This window comes from Cardiocondyla obscurior, linkage group LG18 (assembly GCF_019399895.1).
Source record: "Cardiocondyla obscurior isolate alpha-2009 linkage group LG18, Cobs3.1, whole genome shotgun sequence".
NCBI classification, from domain to species: Eukaryota; Metazoa; Arthropoda; class Insecta; order Hymenoptera; family Formicidae; genus Cardiocondyla; species Cardiocondyla obscurior.
In genome coordinates, this window is record NC_091881.1 from 2,487,368 (window position 1) to 2,507,582 (window position 20,215).

Below are 20,215 nucleotides of genomic sequence, written 5' to 3' on the forward strand. Positions count from 1 at the left end.
GCATCGCTGATCACATAGCGAACAGGCACGATATTTTATTAGGCCCCAACGTAATGTTTTCTAATAAAGAAAGAAATATTATTCGTCTATGTTCCATGATTTTCCTGTCTTCCCTTTCAGAAACTCGAAAGTCGCGCGTAATTAAAACACGCATCGCATGAATGTGTTCCGATATGAAATAATTAATTAACTCGCCGTAAAAAAAAAAGCGATCGTCATATCGCAGTTGTGATATCTCCACGTGCGGAGGGCCGACGTGCGATAACTCGTCGATTTAGGAACGCTGATACCGGCCACCCTAGAGTCTAACCTTGATAAGGATCGCTGCTAATTGTTGCGAATTGGTGAAGGTGGCGAACGAACGAGGGAGGTTGGGCAACAGGTGTCATCTGATTGATCGCCCTTGCTCGCACCCCCACGATTACCTAGCCCACAAACACATCCACGGCGGAAACGAAGGACTTAATGTCGATCCATTACGTACTGGCCCATCCCGGACGAGAAATCGTTAACCTGACGCGCTCCAAAGTGCATCGCGAGGTGAAAAAAAGATGATTATTGAAAAAGAGCCGAATAATCCGCCGTGTTTTACGAGCAATCACGCGCGTACGGCAGATTCTGCGTATCCTTGCGAATTAATCCGCGCAAAGTTCACATTTTCAAATGATTCTTTTAGTATTCTCGCTATATACAATATAAAAAGAAATAAATAAAAAAACGAATCGTACCGTAAGCGCTTTTATGCACGCCGCGAGTAACGCTGGAAAATCTAAGAATACGAATCGGTGAAAATTCAAACGCCATTAGAGATAATTTATCTGAGAAACGTCATGATTCTAAGTCCGCGCACCGCGTTTCCACCTGTCGCATAAAAATCTCCGAGTTACGAGCCTCTTGAAAAAGGGCTCACTAATTCGTTTGCCCTCGCGCGTTCCGGTGGGACGTTGCCGGTCCCGTAGGAGCAAAAAGTCAGCCGGCCGGCACTCGCGGAGAGTGTTAAATCATCCAAGGCCGAAAGGGCATGCCGGGCGCGGCCGGTCGTTGGCGCCGCAAAACGCGCGACTTGGCTCGCGCGAGACGTTCCGCGACGAGTTGCACGTGAATCTCACGTGCGCCACCGTGAACATTCGTCGGGATAATTGATACCGATGTCAGAAGCGACCGGCCATTGAAACTGCACGCGCAATACATCACGGATAATAAGCTGCTACTAAGGGAGGAGAGGGAGGTGAGGGAGAGGTAGCGCGAGATGGCCACTCGGTTACACTTGCGACGGCGATTTTCTCTCGACGCGGCCGAATCCCGCAACGTCACGTCGTTGTTCGAAAGTGGCGGTCGCGATCGCGACCGTCGGGCGGCAATAATGAAAAGATTCGTTGCCCGTATTATATGCGTGTAATCACATCCGTGCGAGCTCGCGGTAGGTAGGTCTAGGCTGTACGAAGAATGATCGCACGCGAAGTGACCCGCGTAATCGTAATTAATCATCGTGTAACCCGTGACTCGCAGATTGGCACCGCATAGGGCGGCCCCGCCGGTTATCGCTGGCACGGTCGAGAGGGATACAGCCTCGCGCACTAAGCGGCGATGTCGGGATTTATGATCGGCCGCGATGGAATTGGAATGAACAATCATTACTTTTCATCGTGGCAGCTCGCTCGGCTCTTCCGCATCGCGCGCAACAGACACTTGTCGAAAAAGCGCGAAGAGATTACCTTCGCGAGAAATATATATTTCTGCGGTGTATCAAATTGAAAATAAGATTTGATATCGCGCGTGATTTCTATCCCCTCGAATTTTCACCCGTCCCGCCGACAATCCACCCACGCAAAACCGAATTAGCGATCGCGTGATTCGCGGCCGTTTGTTCGGTATCTTGATTTCCGTTTATCACCACTCGAGAGTCGAACTGCCGTGTTGCACCGCGAACGCTCAACAGGAAGATCTTGTCTCACAACAATGCCAAGCCTCGTCATCAATCTCGAGAGCGAATCGCTCCGCGCCCGACGGGCACGGAATTAACAATCGGTACTTTGTGCTGCTCCATTGTTACGCCATGAAATCACTGTATATTAATAGACGCGTGCAACGCGCGCGACGTAGATGCGTCTGCGCTTTGCCGAAAGTGTTTTCGAGTTACGAACGCTGTCGTGCTTTATTACAACCGACGCGGTTTGCATGAATTTTTAATCAGAAAAGAAGAGACGTCTTTATCGCGGTTTTGCTGTACGATATTCGATTCATTGCTCGCAGGATCGTGAGGAACAAGGCGGCGGAGAAGGCGAAGCACGCGCACCAGCAGCAGCAGGCGCAGCAGCAGCAAGGTCAGCAGCAAGGCCAACCGGGATCGGGTGGCTCCGTGTCGGTGATAGCACATGCACCTGCGACGGCGGCAGGCCATCCCGCGGCCACCGCTCCCAATGCTTACAGCATCAGCGGCATCCTGGGCATCCCGGCGCATCACCAAGACCCCAATGGCAACAGCATCAAAAGAAAACGCAGCGTTGACGGTGAGTTACTCGCGAGGCCCTTCTCCCGTCTTGTGTCACTGACCCTGCCTCCTCGCTCACGTCTTTTTAAACCTACCACGCTCTGTCATCGTGTAACATTATTCAATACCGAGTCCGACGCTTATTATCGGCCGCGAGATCGCTTTAGTTGAGATATCGAATTGCGACTGAACTTGCAGACCTCCTGAAGCGAAACGGTACGATGCGAAACCGTGCGTCGTGAAAGGGAAGAAGTATTATTAACATCGCAGATATATGAATTGATGAATAATGGCAATTTTTTAGATAACGCCGCGAGACTTCGGAATTAGTAATTTGTCCGTGGAAATGATTAGTTCGCGCGCGGTGCGATAATTTTCTGCTTGGAAATTAAGATGGAAATAATTTCATGTAATTAAGAGACGACTGTGACGATAGACATAAGACGTTGCTTACGATAGAAGTTTGCCCGTCAGTACATATGTTCCGAGCTAACGCATTTTCTAGCCGCGCGCGTTCGTTTGCGAATGATCGAGCCACTTTGAGCACCCATTGCCGCGAGCGAACCAAGATTAGCCACACACACAGCAAGGTTATCAGTCAAACGTCACCGAGCACGTGTTGCGATTCATTCTGCTGTCATTGCGTGAATAACGCGGACCGAAATATTCGTGACACGTGCCGCCTGCACGTGACCTAAGGCGGCATTTTGGCTATGCGGGAGATTTTTTCGCGGCGATCGCAGAGCGATTCCCGTCGCTCATTGAGCTGCAAAGTAATCTCGCGTCTTTCAGAATGTTGAGGAAAAAATTCTGGAATCCGCACGTCCGTGTCGTTGGGGAATTAAATTAATTCGCTCGTCGTGATTCCGTGGAGCGGACGTTCCTTTTCCTCTCTTTTTTTTTTTTTTTTATTCCTTCTTTTCTATGCTATGGTACGTAAACGAGCAGGCCGCAGCGTTACGCGACGCCGGGGAAAACCGCTGCGCGTGAGCTCGATCAAAATTCCGTGAGCGCGCGCCTCGCGGTGAGATATATCGATTCGTACGCGGGAACGCGGCGCACAGTGTGCCGATAGGTACATGGGTAATTCAATATAATCGGATTATGAGAGCGGCGATACGCGGCCGCAAAAGTGGTCGCATCCGCGGTGAGAGCACTCAATGTTTTGCGAGCGCGCGCTCGCACCGAGAGGGTAGGTATACGTATTAGATTATAAACTTCACAGAGAGACAGAGACCACAGGCGGCTTCCTCTCTATCGCGGGCCCCGGCGACACATTAGCTTCCCTATCCTCCGGGGAGATCATCAGCGTATACGTACGTGTACGCGCATTTCCTAACCGCCTGGAATTTCAACGATCGTGCGCGGCGATCGTTCCGTACGACGTTCCTTCGGCGCGGCCGTGTGTCAGAATCAAAAAATTCACCGATCGTCGCGTTCGCCTAGCCACAACCACTCAAATTTAATAAAATCCGACTAGCGAGAGCCTCGCGGGAAAAACTGTGAGCCGCGGAGCATTTCAGTTTCGACTTGCCGGCAGTGAAAATGTTATTGCGCGGACGCGACTGCTCTTTGCCGTCGTGAACATTAATTATTTTAATAATGCAAATGCTGTACGTAGGAAAAATCTTTAAAAAGTCGCCGGAATCGCGAACGAACGCCGGTGTTCCCACGATTTAAGACTCGCCGATCGAGAAAAATCGAAGCGGTCCCAGCGCGCGATTATTTATGCCTTCGACGAACGAGCCAAGACGCGACCGAAGATCCCGTAGCTTATTACGGATTTACGAACCGCCTCTCGAGGGAAGCATTGCAATCTATCGGGGCTGTTTGTTGTCGCGTTACATCTGCGCGCTTCTGACCCCATGCAGAATCCCAGAGCCCGGCGTATCCCACCCTACACGTCCCCTGGACGTAGGGGATGTACCGCGGGGCCAGATTCGCCCCAAAGTCCATTATTACCCGTGTATTGTATTGCTTAACATTGACTCAATTGCTTTCGAATAACGCGAGCGAGAGAACGCTCGCCCGTTCGCTCGTGCAAGCGCGTGCTTTGCCCTCTTGAGCATCAATCGAGTTATTCGATTTACTGCTCTTTTTCGGGGGACGCGCTGACCTTCCTTCCGCGCGACATAATTCATTCGCTGCCAAATCTGCCGAGAACTGGCTACGATTTCGACTTCTCGAGTCTACAAAGTTTAATTCTGAAGTTAAAAAGAAAAAAAAAATTTGACTTTACTCAGCGTGGTTAAAAAAAAAAAAAAAAAAAGACGGAAAACGTGTTAAAGTTTAAATTTAATATTTTTCACGCAAAAAAAAAAAAAAAAACATAAATTTTTGATGCAATAAAATTATTATTGGTAGCGTATCGCTCATCACTCGAAACCCGATTCACGTACAATTCTAATTACAAAGTGGAACTACGTCCCTAGGAAGCGACCTAAACTCCAGTAAAACCGTGTCGTAACGCGGTACGCGTCTGTATGCCGCGGTACGGCGCGGCCGCGATTAACTCGGCCGATCAAATCGTAAAATTCGAGCGGGACCGGGAGCGGAAAGGGAAAACGGGGCCGGGGCATCGCTACCGTCGGTGTTTGAAACGAGGGTTTTATAGCGGTCCAGGAACAAACCCTGCCGCTCGAATGGTCGGGATCGTCGCTCTCGGCCGGCCGGACAATCACAACTTGACAGGGAGGTTTAACGAGCCCTATGCTAGGCGCACCCCGCCCGCCCCGCCCTCGGATGGTCATTTAATTATTCGAGATACCCCAGAACGTTGGACTATCTCCATCCCCACCAGTGACATCGCGTCCGTCCTGTCGTCCCTCTTACCCTCCCTTTCTCCGTCCATCCCTGCGGCTCTCACCGGTCGGTTCCGTTCGCGACCTCATCCCCGGCAAGGGTTCGCGATTGCCCACTCTCGGCCACCGGAATAACGACACTCGTCCCACGTGCCTGTTTCTATATTAAACCGCCGGGACGGCCGGGAGATAATAAAGACATATAATAGAATCGAAATTGTTTCTCTATCTATCAATGCCACACGCCGTCTACGCGCGCGAGCCACGCCGCGCCGCGCTTCCAGCCCTCGACAGATTCAATTTAGTTTTGCCCGGCCACGTTTAATTTGTGTCTTGATTCGTGGGTAATACGAGAGTGCAGAGCGAGGTACGTGTGTGGGTGGGATGACTACACACGCGATCGCGCCGGTTGACGTGCCGTCAGTTCGACGCCGATCCATTTTCCTCCCTCGCGTTTCGAAATTATCAAATTCGAGATATACCGACGGGAATAACATTCACCGAGCGTTCTGCACGTCGCTCTAATATTTGGAATCGCTAGCGATTAGTATTGAATTAATGATACACGTTCTATCCGTGGTACGGTCGGTTGTCGTAAATTTAAAAAAGATTTATCTCTCTAACAATCGATCGAACTTTCACAGATGATCGCGAGCTGAACGATCACGCTGAGAACGATTTGAAAAGGCAAAGGAACAACTACAACGGCGACCAGCTTTATTCAAACGTAAGTATCGAGGAAACTTTTTAAGTAACAGTGGCGCTTCAATAGCAGCGTTATTACCGAGACGTATTGAATCGCTCGGCGGACTGTCTGCGTTACCGTATACGTAATTGGCGCTAGATCAGAGTGAAATCTCAGGCGCGGAGTCGAGTAGCATATCTCCATTAAAATGACCTAATCAATCAAAAGCGAGCTAAGTTTCATAGAATTACCAGCTAACTCTCGGCCAGCCTTTGCAGTAATCGAGGGACCGAGTCGAGCCGAGCCGAGCTACAACATTCAAGTCAATCTTGGCTCTTGTTCTCAAATGTCCCTCCGAACTCGCGAACTTCGACTTCAGGTTTCGCCGGTCTATGTTGCAGCTGTGGCCGAGTAAATGGAGCATCAAGGACGAGCACAAGATCCTGAACGAGCTCGGTGGCGGTGGAGGTGGTGGTACGACCGGTACAAACGGCGGTGGAAATGGCGGCAGTGGTGGTGGCGGCGGCGGCGGCGGCACTGGCGGCGGTAACGGTGGAGGCGGCGGTTATTACGAACACAGCGGATTCCCCGGGAACGCTATTGCCACCTCCGCCGAGCTGTACGACTCCCTGGGCACCATCAGCACGATGACGCAAGCGCAAACGTCTCATCTTTACACCCCGCCCATAGGGGGCACCATAGGTGAGCCGTGCTTGTTCCCTCTCTTTTCACCCTCCGGCACCCTCCGGCACTTTCCAACACCCCCTCGTCCCTGTCTCTTTCTCGACCGTTCTTCCCTCCCCTCGCACGAAAATCCCAGATAGTGTGTATACCGCAGCCTCTTGTACGTAATATGCCGTGCACCATTCTACCATCTTCGTTCTATCCTTCTACTATCCCGTCGCGCCGATGACCCTCTCTTTTTCTTTCTCTCAGTCTTTCTCTCTTTTTCTCTTTATCTACTTATCCGTCCCTCTCTCGTTTCCTCCCGGTACGCTTATTATTGCGGCTTACGTCTTGCTTTGCATACCCATATCGGCTAAATACATGGCTTTAATAATGCATGAGCTGTGCCGAGCAACAGCAGACGAGGTGGCGGAAGGCCTCACACGGTGGTTCGGCGTTTTCAGCTTTGGGGAATACCGCTCTCACTTCTCACATTAGTCGTCTGTCTTCTCCTTTTCCTCTGTCTCTTTTAGTTTATACCTGCCGTCTCTCTTATCTGTCATCTAAATGGTATCACCGAAGTCTTGTTCACAAATCTTTTTACCTACGTCCTATCCACGTTACACATATACGTATGTATACATTCACCCTTTCACGCTCTCTTTCTTTTCATTCTTCCATCTTCTCGTCTCTCTCTCTCGCTCTTTACTTTTCTTATGTCGTTTAAAGGCGGTCGATCAACGGCGGAACGTATACAGATGGTACAAATTTTATTGAGACGTATATAACCGCGCCGAACGTGGTGCACACGAACGGAACTTTCTCCGGTGGCACGTGTTGCGAGCAACTCGGTCACGCCGTGTCGCGCCGCGAATTCTCCCGATCGGTGCTTTTTGGAATGGACGAAGCGAGGCGTGTAACGGCGGCTTCATCTCATGAAATTCAATCGAGGATCTTCGCCCGGATCGAAGTGTTTTTGAAGGATAACGTAAACGGTCGAAGCCGCAATCGCTGCTCGTCCGCACGCCTGTCGTTAATATGTAGCGGTACTCGCGAGTGAGACGTTTAACCGAAAGCTTAACGCGAAAGTACTTTAGCTTTTACATCGCTGGGCATATCTGTGAATTCGAAGAATTTTAGCCGCGATAATTTTTAATTTCTTTTTTTTTTTTCTAAGTAATGCACTTTCGAATTTAAGTATGCACGAACGTTCTCCGTAATAAAACGATCTCTTAACGTTCCGCCTTGATTGACCGTCGACGATACGAGAACCGCAATAACGGAAAAATGGGGATCCCTTAATAGCAGGTGGTACTTTGACGCCGCTCGCACCACTGACGATGCAAGAACTAAAATTGAGCCAAACATTGGACGGGGCTAACATGTCTCCTTACCACACCACCGGTGAGTTCGCCACCTCTTTAGTTCTCTTACGGCCACGCCGAATTATGTACACCTGTCTCACTGAGCCGAGGTTTTATCGAGCCTATCTCAGATATGCGCGTGTTCAACTAATACGTCCACGCCTCAAGTGTACTACACGTCGAGTGTTTACGGTATTAACTTACCGCGATATTAAACGCGGCATTCCCCCGTTCTCCAGAATAATCCTTTTATCAATCACGACAGTCATTTATATTTTATACCCGACGAATGAAACAAATATGTGTACGACATACAAAGCAAGCATTTAAACACGGAGATAGTATCCCTTTTTTTTTTAATTCTTTATTTTTCGTTACTTTATATGCAAGTCAAATGAAAATAGTGCATTCTTAATGTTTGCCTGTGCAAATTATTTTTTTCTCTTCAGACTAAAATTTCTGTCAATTATTTTTAAATGTCGTATACTTTGATAAAATTTTGCGTAGCTAAGAAAAAAAAACGTTTAAAGAGAAAAAAAATGTGGTAAAGATTTATAAAAGCTATAATTTTAAAGCATTAAACGATCCTAAATCCTGTTTTTTTTTTTCTCGACCTAATTTTTCTTCCCGTCAAAACAATTTAATTAAGCTTTAGACGTAAGGCGCTGATCGTTAGCTAGTGCTTGATTCGAATGTCGTGTTGTGTTGTGCATGGCCATAGCAGAGAGCAGTACCGTTGCTGTATCGTATGTCGGGGTGGGGGCCGGAGGGGGCGAGCAGAGTCCCCCGATTTCGTTGCAGAACGAGACAAACGCCACCCCCGCGGCCCCCAACACCCCCGGAGGGGATCCCGGACTGACGGTCTTGCAGCCGCCAGTTTCTCAGCCCCAAGTAGCCTCTGCGATACCGCCGTATTCGACGATGCTTCCAAGTTTCGGACACTACGCCACCGGTGAGTACAATCAAAAACCGCTTGCTTAATCTAACCATTTGTCAAGGACAAGCACCCTCCGTGTACCCTCCGGGGGTTGAACCGAGCCCGGCGGTATGTTCGAAGGGTAAGTCAGAGCTCTATTTGAAGAGCGCTGATTTACCAGATCGGGGCGACGAACGGCGGCATTTTGTCAGAAGGGTGAACTTTATTCATCGGAGATTGATTCGCGTACCAATGTAAGATACTATGATCGACTTGCAATTAAAATAATATATTTTTTGGATACTACTCGCAGAAGTAAATGTAATATATAATTGAACCCTTTGCTTTATCGACATTGTGTTAAAAAAAAAAAAAAAAAGATTGCTGTAGTTATATATTATAGTTTGAAACAAGTGTCACCGCAACCCTACATTTCCATCTCGTGTAAAATTAAACTGCACGCGAGAACCTAATTTATCTCTCACGCGCAAGTTTACCTGCAGTACTAGTTTTGAGAATTAATTAAGACATTAGCATAATGTGCTATATTTAAGAGCGACATTGTCAGCTCGCGCTAATTATCCTGTTGTCGACTTTTGTTCAGGTGGTGGCGACTACGCGTATAGCGCAGCGTATTCTCAATATTCGAGTGCACCGTACAGTGGCTATGGTTATGGAGCAGCGACAAGCGGGTTGCTCAGTAAGTAAACAGTGAGTATGAGTACCGATTAGATTAGGACCCTCGAAATATGAAAGTACTAGCAAAATAGACCAATGTTTCGGTAAATGCCGTTGACAGCCGGATGGTGAAAAGTGGTATTAATAACACCATTGATAAAAAGAATTTAAAAAAAAAAAAGAAAAAAAAAAAGAAAAAAAAAGATTTCTCAATATTAAATCAGCCGGCGATTACGCAACCGTTCGCAAAACCGACGCTTATCATTGAACCGAAATAACAAACGCGCGAGAGCCGGCCGTATTCTCTGTCCCGCAGAAATTATTACATATGCGCGATATGCGAAGATATGGCCTAGCAAAAACCTTGTTCCCGGTTACGCTCATGTAACCGCGCGCGCGGACACAATTCCCCGCGATCCGCATGAAACTTCCTAGCCCCGTTCCTCGTTAACGCGAGCCGCAACTCGATTCATATCAGATAACGCCGAGCTAGTTTCCCCGTAAGGAACCACGTCGCGCTCCTCGTCCGGTTCTAACGCAATACCGATTCGATGCCTATCCCTCATAACGTACGAGATTGGCGGCATTAAGTCGGGATCGCGATACCTAGAGAAGAGCGCGCATCGCGCGTGCAGAAACGAACAGAATAATAAACCGTCTCTTTTTTTTAATTTTTTTTTCTCTTTCCTCTTTCCCCTATCGGACACGCGATACGCCGCTAACTCGTACCTCGTAACACGTAATGCAGATCCGTTCGCGATATCGCAACGCTCGCGCCCACTTCCCCGCGCGCGCTCAATTTATTCCCCGCCGTTCTTGATATTCCACGCGAGCGTTACGTGAGTGTTATAATTAAACGTGAAAATTAGATAGGCTCATCGCGGAAAACAATTTACTCATCTTAATTTCGCGCGGTGCATACACGCGCGTACGCGGATGGAACGGGAAAAAGTTGTTGGCGAAAATATTGCTGATTAATATGCGACGGTAAAATCTGCGCGCGAGACCGAAGCTGCCTCAGAGTAAGGCGTCTTTTTCGCGGATGTACATGGCATTGATCGAGTCTGTGAGATATACGTGACGAAAGTTCGACATTATTGCCGAATCGCCGCGCAATGTTAAACAGGGTATTATACGCAGGTACGAAGAGATAAATATATTTCACGTGCGATGAACGCAATCACTTCTCGCTACAGATTCCACGTACTACTACTGCAACGGTGACACAAGCACCCACACGTCGCAGCAGGGCGGTGGCGGTTGCACCAGCAATGGTCCGGAAAACAGCGCCGACGTGGCTAGTCGTTCACCTCTGGCGGCTACTAGGGCCAGCAGCGGGGCCAGCGCGGCCTCGCCAACCGGAAGCGCCTGCACGAAGCCGGACCACACCTCCACTACGGACCTCTACTTGGCTTGATGATCGAATCGCACGACGAGAGAGCAATCGGTCAAGCATCCACCCGCGATCAGCGGGGAGACAGCGATCTGCGACGGACGCCATATCACCAAGAGACACCATCCCGAAATTCAGCAATGATCTCCTTTTAAACTGTTTCTCGATAACGCGCAAATGGAAAAGTTCGCGAGTGCGAGGGACATCAACGAGCCTACGAAGGAAGAGGACTGAAACACGAAGCCCTTCGCGCCGACGAGTCGGCCAAGTGGCGTTTTTTTTTTTTTTTACGAACGATGAACGTCGAAACGATTCTAGGATTAACCTACGCTCGGAGTTCTGAACTACGCATCGTGTTTCGAGATGAACGGCAGGACCCGGAAAGGGGAGTTTGATCGATGGGCACGCGACATGATCCCGCATAAAACGAGCTTGACTAGCGACTATCGCGTCGGAGCATTGGCGAACGGAGTTCCCTCATGTCGCGATTGTTCTCTGCAATATAAGCGCACCTTTTACGTTCTATTTATTAATCGTAATTCGAAGAATTGTCGATCGGTTGATCGCCGACGGCGGCGATGCGAGGCGAATCTCGAATGCTCGAAAGTGTTAAAGACAACGTCACTGCTCTCTGGAGAGCAGCGGCGGTAGGTAGTTTAATTTAACGATCCTCAGTTAGTATAATTTCCACGCGGTGGTCGTGACCGCTCTCGCGAACGCGCGCTCGCGTGGCGAGTATAGTCGCTGACCATGTAAATATATATAAATTGAACATATATAAATAAGAATAAAAAAATATATATATATTATATATATAATTCGTGTAAACAAAGTCAAGCGCCCCAATGGCACGTTTTTCTCTCCTGTAGGCACAACGACCCCTCACCCCTTTAATATCGTAGAGTATAACACGATAAGTTTGAGATTTTTAAGTCAAGAGTCGACCGTAATGATCATTACTGTTAAGGATATTATATATATTTTTTGTAGAAACCAAAGACCATATACACACCCGCGGGTAAATCAACACATGCACGTACACACGCGTACATACGCACGCATGCAGCACGCCAGGCACGCACCGACATAAAGTTACATACATTACGCGGATCGTCGAACGAACGAGCACGTCGCGTAGTTGCGGCAAAAAGAAAGAAAAAAGAAAAAAAAAAATAAAAAGAAATTAAGAAAGAAAGAAAGAAAGAAAGAAATGCGTTACCCTTACGCCGGTTTTGAGCGGCCCTTTCGCACGGATAATTAATGCATAATCCCGCGAGCGACGTGTAGGATCGACATAAAAATTAAGATAAAAGAAATTATTATTTCAAAGGTAGCTCGTTACTGAAAGATGTGCGGAATGGATAATATTTATTTAAATTTACGTTTAATTTCGCTAAGGTATATAAGAACGGACTAATCGCGAGTCACGCCGAGATATTAATCATTTTACGGAGAACGTGGACACTTCCTCGGCGATCACGCTCGTACTCTCGTTCCGTTCGACGTATTCGCCACACTTCCGCTTTACGGCGGAAGTCGTACTGGTTCCCGTTCGTCGTCGGGCGGAACGCGCCGGAGAAGATTATCACGAAGGCGCAATTAGCGCCGGGCGTCGGAGATTTTTAATGAGAAATTATATTCGCAGCCACACGCGCGCTCTCTGATTTAATTACCGCGTTAATTATTGATGCTTCAGCGGCACGCGCTACAGATTTCACGCGTCTCGAATTTACTCAGCTTGCCGGATAACATTGTAGATTGAAAATTGTTTGACAACTCTACTCGATCCGACAATTTCTAGTCACATTCGAAAGAGATGCGCTAGTAAACCAAATATTACATGTTGAAATAATCGAAAAGTGTAAATTTAAAATAGCGAATGTAACATTAATATGAAAACGTTCATTCAGTTCATTAATGTCGATCCAAACGCGTGCTCGCGGATCCAAATTATCACCATTTACTCCAATCGATAAAACTATCGAATTTCTCGCGCGATGTTCCGTCCGTGTCGATCAACCTTTATCACATAGTTAAATCGTACCATTGGTCGCAAAAATCTTTTTGTCTTCACCGTCTGTGTTACGCTCTTCAACAATTTGCAATTTAATTCGGCTTATTATAAAAGTGTAATTGCAAATAACATGTTTGAATTGCTAATCATACCGCAATTACGCGATACTTATGGCCTGCAATCGTAACGTATCACGATAACGTGACATAAAGCCAATGCAGAAGATTTCAAAAAAAAGAAAAAAAAAATATAAAAAGAATAAAAAAACACACAGACGTTAAAAAACGAGACGTGAGAGATTTTGTTTTTCGTACTGCAGTTCTAGCGACAATTTTTCCAGCTCGGCATTGCTAAATGAAAGGCACATTTCGTCAGTTTGAGGAATAATTTAGCGCGTGCATACACAAGATACATATTTGAATCTCAATTTGGCCAAATATGGGCTACATCATTGTGTTTTTAACGTTCGGTAATTGCACCGAATAACGTACGATTTTACGCATACTTATACATTGTTACTTTATTGCTATTACCGTAATAATTCTGATAATTATTATTCTTTTTGCTATTTTCACTATTGTCATTATTTTATCATTATTATTATTATATTTTATTATTATTATCATCATCATTATATTATTTAATACATTTATTATTTATTAATTGTAATGATGACCTATGTGTAATAAGTTTTGCCAAAGAATCCGTTGAGAGAGAGAAAGAGAGCAATATTGCAGTAAACTTTTTATAGTCTTCATAGGAGAAAAAGCCGAAGCACAATTATAATATGGAATTGAGTATAGAAAATATGAAGAGAAAAACGACTGTGTGCGGCATTCGAACAATGAATTGCAAATTTGATTTGCCCGTGAATTACATATTCACGAATCTCTGAGATTTCGTCTCGAATGCCGCAGCCACGCATTTTTAATCAAGACACATTAACTCATTTTATTTTATTTGTTCCGTGTGATATTCTTGTTCCGTGCGCCGCTCTTGCCGAGTCTCGCTGTTGATACTTGCAAACAAAACCCTGTACATCCTTTTTAAATAAATATGAGGTTTATATATAAATACACATGAAATTTATCTTTACACCCAACTACCTAATTCAATTTCACGTATTATAAGCACCCGAGTGGAAATTGATTCAACAATCGAACAATAATGAAATCATTACATCTTCTACTTTTGAAATAAGAATACTAAGCATCACACATGAATATAAGTGCATATAAAATCGGCAAACTCGTGATAAGCTAGCGAGATCTAAAATAAAATTAAAAAAATTAATGAACCTCTTTATAATGACAACACATTCTAAAGAAATGTTAATTTATATAAAAATTGCTATCATGTAAAATTATAGCATAAAGTTCGTTACATTGTAAAGATGTATTTAGCGACATCTGTTTACAGCAACGTATACTCCCTTAAAAGACAGAAAAAAAATCAATAACGTAATGAAAAGAAAATATGAGTTTTAATTGATTATAAGAGACACCAGAGAATATTATATTGTACCATTAATTTTTGCATAAAAATTCTTTAACTAGATATTCTCTGATTATATGCAGCAATGAACCTTTAGCCGTGAACGTACATCTCTCCCTTATCGGCGTTCTGTGACCTAATGTATTGTATCATATGCATGTAATAGAACACGTAATCTGCATTATCCTCATTCTAACTCTAATCAATTATTATAAGTATGGATAAGGATAGTGGTGCATAGATTAAAAATAAAAAGAGTTTAAAAATTACGTATAACATATTTTCTTCTCACATAGTATGATATTATATTCAATAAGACACACTTCTGAAACGCGATGTATAAAATATACATTTACGTATAAATAATCACGATGATCGTTATTTCATATTTAATCAATCAATTACTTATTGCATTCGAAGTTGTACCATTGTTCTAATTGGAGCAGATATTGTCGGCATTTATATTTCATTTATTGTAAACGTAACTCTCGGCACCGCCGCGTCCGAAACCTGCAAAAACAGCGATTATTTCATTACGCACACCTGTAATAACTAGAAAACCTAATTCGAAAACATCATAAAGAGCGGCGAGATGCGGATATAAACAGCAGGTATAAGAAAGATGCATATTAATTTAATATATTAAATGCAGGACGGCGATGTTCTACGAAGGGTTTTGAATATGAAGCAGTTTTAGAGGAAACGAAGCGGATCGCTTGAACCGAGACGAAAATTTCCATTTACCTCCTGGACCGAACAGAGCTGAATAGCAAGGGTGATTGCAATAGGGTTTCCCTTCGTGCTCGGCATGACCCCCGGGTGTTAAGGTCTTATTGCATTTCTCGCAGCGTAAACACGAACCGTGCCAATCTTTGCCTAAGGATGTCTTCCTCTCGGCTGTAACACAAGATGAATGTTAACGCGCGTCCCGGTTTAACGTAAAAGGCGGTACACCGCGGCGGAACGGGTTGCGCTTTCCATATTAAATTTTATGTTCCGTTAATGTCGCGCTCGCATTAGAAATATCGGAATATCGTTTTCACCGTCCCGCTGCTGACGAGAGAATGATCACTGAAAGAGACAGAAATTAGCGGGAACGTATACTAAATACAACAAGAATTACGGAACGACACCTAAAAGATAAAATGATAAAGATTCAAGATGAGCAGTGCACAGAATATATTCAGTTAATAAGAAATTAATTTTGCTAACAATATTACGTCGGATCAACCGTCCGTTATTTTCAGCGACCTGAAATCGAAGAATAAACTCCATATGGATTAAGTGCGTCGTCTCGGCATCTGAATTGCGAATGACGAGAACGAACTCTTCCATTAGCAATTTTCATAATTAGAAATTCCAATGTCGAAGTCTCGATGGAATCGTCGTTATTCATTAAAGGTGCGAATACGAAACATCAGGACGGATGTGCCTCACAAAGGATTTTATGATGTCAATGGATTTGAAAAAAAAAAAAAAAAAACAGTAGAAAAAAAATATCCTTAAACCCTTCGTATGCCACTCGCATTATACGAGTAATTCCCAGATGCATCTACGAAAATTCACATTGTACGTGTGCTCCCGCGAAAGAGACATACCAGAATTACTGAAAAAAACATGTAGTGATCTTAACGAGAAAGCGGCGAATCAATTCACATGTTTTTTAAGACACTGAAAACAAAATTATCTTTTAAATTAAATTTTTTAAAGTTTTATGTTTAATCTTTAAATTCAGTCAGCATTATCAAATTCTGTATTTAAATATTTATAAAGGCAGTAATTATATTTAGATTATAAGAGAGATAGATTTATTATTTTTAAGTTATGCTATTATCAGTTTTTTTTTTTTTTTTTTAGTAGAGTTTAGATAAGATTAAATCGCATATGAAATTAAATACTTTAATAAAGATAAGTTCGTGAACTCAATTTATAATAAGCCGTACTAATTGCAAATTGTTGATGTGATGTCGTGGTGGAATATATCACGATTCTGGGAGTTTAGTTTTTTTTTTTTCTTTTATATTAATCTTTCGACATTTCGTTAACTTCTAATATCTTTATTCCTATACGATTTACGGATAACCAGCGATTCGAAAAGACTTGTGAAAGCCGAAAACCAATTTTTCTTTTCCTTCGTTGCGTCGCGCGCGGCATATCGCGCCATTACGGCATATCAAACCTCGCAGGAGACAAAAAATGCGACAAGAGCCGTAGCAGGCTGGTGGTTGCATTCAAACGCTTCACCGTGTCTAAGAAGAAGCACAAAGGGCGGTAGCGCCAGCGAGGGAAATTGGAAAATGACGAGACGAGCGCAGCGGGTGCATCGAGGAGGAAAGGATGCGTCGGTGAAAGCAAGATGTAGTAGAGAATGAGGAGTAGCAACGTATGGGAGGACAGAGAGGAACCGGGATGAGAAACGAAAGACAGAGAGAGAAGGAGCGAGAGCGCGCGCGGTGTATCGCGGTTAAGAAGAGTACGCGCATAAAGGGCCATTAGTTAATTAACTCCTAATTATCTGGCGACGGAGAAGCGAGTGCATAATCGTCAGCGGCATTCGCCGGTGCTGCGCACCGCACCGGCAGCGTGTCGAAAAGGCCAGAGACAGTATCGTAGCCACGAATTGTTGCATCCAGGCGCCAAACAATCGCCCGCCACCGTTGATTGCATAGATATAGACCCTCGGAACGTCATTCCCCTCAGCCCTTACCGTTCCACCGTTCGTTTTTTTTTTTTCCCTTGTTCGTTGGCGGGGACCGACCGCCGCCCCGCGCCGCGCGGCCCTCACCCACGCCTGCATCATCTCGCACACATCTTCCTTTCAAACCGTCGTCCATATCGTCTCGCCCCCTCACCCTCCCGCCTCGTAACCTCTGTCCCCCTTCGGGGATCCCAGAAAAACCACCTCCGCTCTCACATTTCGCATCACGCATCTCGGTCCTACCTTGCAGCGGGGGTTGCGCGGCGCGGCGCGGCGCGGTGGAAACCGATCGACTCCTCTCTTCGTGGTTCCTCCTCCTACCTTTCCGTGCTACAACTACGAGACCTGACCATTCTTCTCTTAAAACCTGTTTCGTGTATCTGTATTGTTATTAGTATCCATGCGCGCGATATACTATGTTTCCTTTGTGTTATCCTCACGGCTGGACAGTTTATTGTTGCCGTTACAACTCGGTGCATCCCGACGACTCTTCGGCCAACGTGGTTTTTTCCTCGTTCTGCCGTTTCTCGCGTCATAATATTTCTCTTTCTTTTTGTTTTCTTTTGCATTACCATTAGCCTTCTGTACGATGCATTTGAATAAAAGGCAAGAAAACAAAAAAAAAAAAAAAAAAGAACATTGTGATTCGATGGCACGTAGGTCTTAATGATTTGCACGTTTTTCAAGTAATTTACGCGGAGCAAAAAAAAATTTGCGCATTAGAATAACAAAGCAATTGCCCGTCCACATTTTTATCTACGATCAAAAGTTACTGTGCGTGATGCGCAGCGTAAAGTACATCAACTATAGATAATGTTATCGCTACGTTTCGCTAGCTTGCGGCGCAAGTTACAACGTGCACTTTAATAGGTCGAGGTGCATTTAAAGAGATTTTGAGGTCGTCTTCTAGTAACTCTACCGTGCGGTATTGTCGATAACGATCAGCTGATTTTTAACGTACAGTTGACACTAGTGTCAAATCATGCATGTGTCGGTTGCAAGTATCGCGTCGAAGGCATTTGTTGTAATACGAGATAGCAACGTTATCGTAGGAATTAATTTTATATAAAATACGCGACGTTCTCGCAGGTGCAGCTTCTGTTACGCAATCGCGGATTGAGTTTACTCTATGGAAACTGGCTGGATTACTCATTCATTTTGCCCGTAGTAAATTTCAAGCCTGTGTACGGCGAAACGGACTGACATAACGTTTGCCGTGGTGAATTCCGAGGTCGTTCAATGATATCATTGATGTCGTCACCGCGCGTTTACCATTTCGAGTGTATTTATGTTCGCCCGATATCCTGCGCCTTTCTATGCCTTGTACAGAAACAAGTCGAGACGTACGAATTAAAATACGTAAAAAAAAATATATAAAAAAACGCGGAAAAATATATTCTGTGCATTGCTGCTTTATCAATACCTTTCAGTAAAAGGGAAAAAATTAAACAGCGCGCGAACATTACAACGCGTTTTATATAGTATGTCCTGTTCGTTAATTGTGAGCTCTGCTGTCATCATCCGGAAAGTGATAGTATATTATCTTTTTATGTCACATATTACGTGATACCTTACGAAACCTTTAGATCCAACTCTGGACGGAATTTTGTGCGAAGAATTTAATCGCGCCAATTGTTTTTTATCAAGCTACTCGCATACTTGTGAAGTGGATGCTGATTATCATGTTAGGTTCATCAATATGAGATACTAAATAACCTTTTTTCTCCATCGCGCTGTGTGTCACACATGACCGACGCAATGAAAATAATTTATTATATAACCGCGTTTACGAAATTTAATTATGAAAAAAAAAAAATTATGTAAAATAGCCTTTGCCCACGATGGCTGGCACAAAATCACGAGTCCTCGCGATGACAGCGTCGAAAACAATTCGTTCGAACTGTAATTACTCCCGACGTTTTATAACAATGTTGCACTTGTAATCGTCTTACCGAAATACACAGGCTTGTCGCACTTCGGGCAATTCGGCATTTTGTTATGCTGCGAGAAAACCGGCTTCTAGCCTGACGAAACTTCGTACGACAGAAAGATGCTTTCAGCGGCGTAGTCAGACGCGAACTGGCCCTGAAAGTCCGGCGCAAGGTAACGCAACGCTCTCCAGTTGATTGAGCATGTGAACGTGTGTTAAGGCTAACGGCGGCGTGAATACACGAGAGCCACTACGGACGCATGTGTTCAAGTATCGGGCAAACGTTACCTGCTTGTCGTTATGCAACTTCGTATGCGAACACGTGATGCTCATATACATATAAATGAATGCACCTTTCAATGTGACTTCTTTTACATTTAATTAAAAATAATATTACTCGTCGAAGAGTCGAAGTAGAAATAAAAGCTCGGAAATGTACAAAAAAAAAGTGTAAATTAATAAAAAAAAAATATATATATATATTTAAAATATATAATTTGCACGCAAAAGAAAGCAGGAAACACGAAGAATGTAGGACACTTAGTGCGTGTAGATTTTTCGAATAGTAACGGATATAGGCTTAGTGGTCGGTTTCGCTCAATGCGCTCGTTTACTTTCTTCACGCTGAAGTAATCCCGTTAGCTATTGTGAACGAATTCGTTATCAAAACTGCGCGACGCAACGAGATTCACGAGTGTCCAGATCGATAGTTTATGAGCGAATAACGGAGCTGCCCGAAGTACCGAAGAGCGGAATGCACTCGCTTCGAAGGTATTTACTCATAAAACTGCAACGCGATACCCGCGAAATTAATTAATTATCGGAATTTGGGTCGGGGAGATAGGCTGCGCAACACCAGAACATAGTCAGAGGGCGATGTGGGAAATGCTGGTGTAAATTTTGGAATTTACTTTAACGAGATTATACAAATATCGAATTGAAAGTTATTCACTATCTTTAGATAATTCGAATGCGATCTTTACTTTTTGTAAATGCACACACGCGGGCGCATTATCTAACTGATATAAACTGCGACAATTTTATTCGATAACGATCGAGCAGAAATCTGAAAATCTATATAATTA

The 20,215-nt window shown here is 44.7% G+C and overlaps 2 protein-coding genes and 1 long non-coding RNA gene across 5 annotated transcripts in view; 1 reads left to right on the forward strand and 2 right to left on the reverse strand.

Annotated features, from left to right (window-relative positions):
• The window catches only part of Sv (paired box protein shaven), a 91,126-nt gene extending 76,916 nt beyond the window's left edge, over positions 1-14,210 (forward strand). For 2 of the 3 annotated variants that reach the window (XM_070668621.1, XM_070668620.1), the window contains 4 exons: positions 2,254-2,510; positions 5,937-6,019; positions 6,379-6,679; positions 7,949-8,708. In XM_070668621.1, coding sequence (XP_070524722.1) covers positions 2,254-2,510; positions 5,937-6,019; positions 6,379-6,679; positions 7,949-8,337 — 1,030 coding nt within the window. In that variant the 3' untranslated portion in view covers positions 8,338-8,708. Of the gene's footprint in view, positions 1-2,253; positions 2,511-5,936; positions 6,020-6,378; positions 6,680-7,948; positions 8,709-8,728; positions 8,960-9,527; positions 9,624-10,797 lie in introns of those variants that run through there. The other variant, XM_070668622.1, reaches the window with a different exon arrangement.
• Positions 1-20,215, reverse strand: part of LOC139109526 (uncharacterized) — a 44,282-nt gene that overhangs the window by 21,362 nt on the left and 2,705 nt on the right. The window lies entirely within an intron of this gene.
• LOC139109521 (cysteine-rich protein 1) lies at positions 14,769-19,333 on the reverse strand. Its single transcript, XM_070668636.1, has 3 exons — positions 19,153-19,333; positions 15,247-15,399; positions 14,769-15,012 (listed from the first exon to the last, which is right to left on the reverse strand). The coding sequence occupies exons 1-3, from the start codon at positions 19,190-19,192 to the stop codon at positions 14,969-14,971; spliced, it is 237 nt and encodes a 78-aa protein (XP_070524737.1). The 5' UTR covers positions 19,193-19,333; the 3' UTR covers positions 14,769-14,968.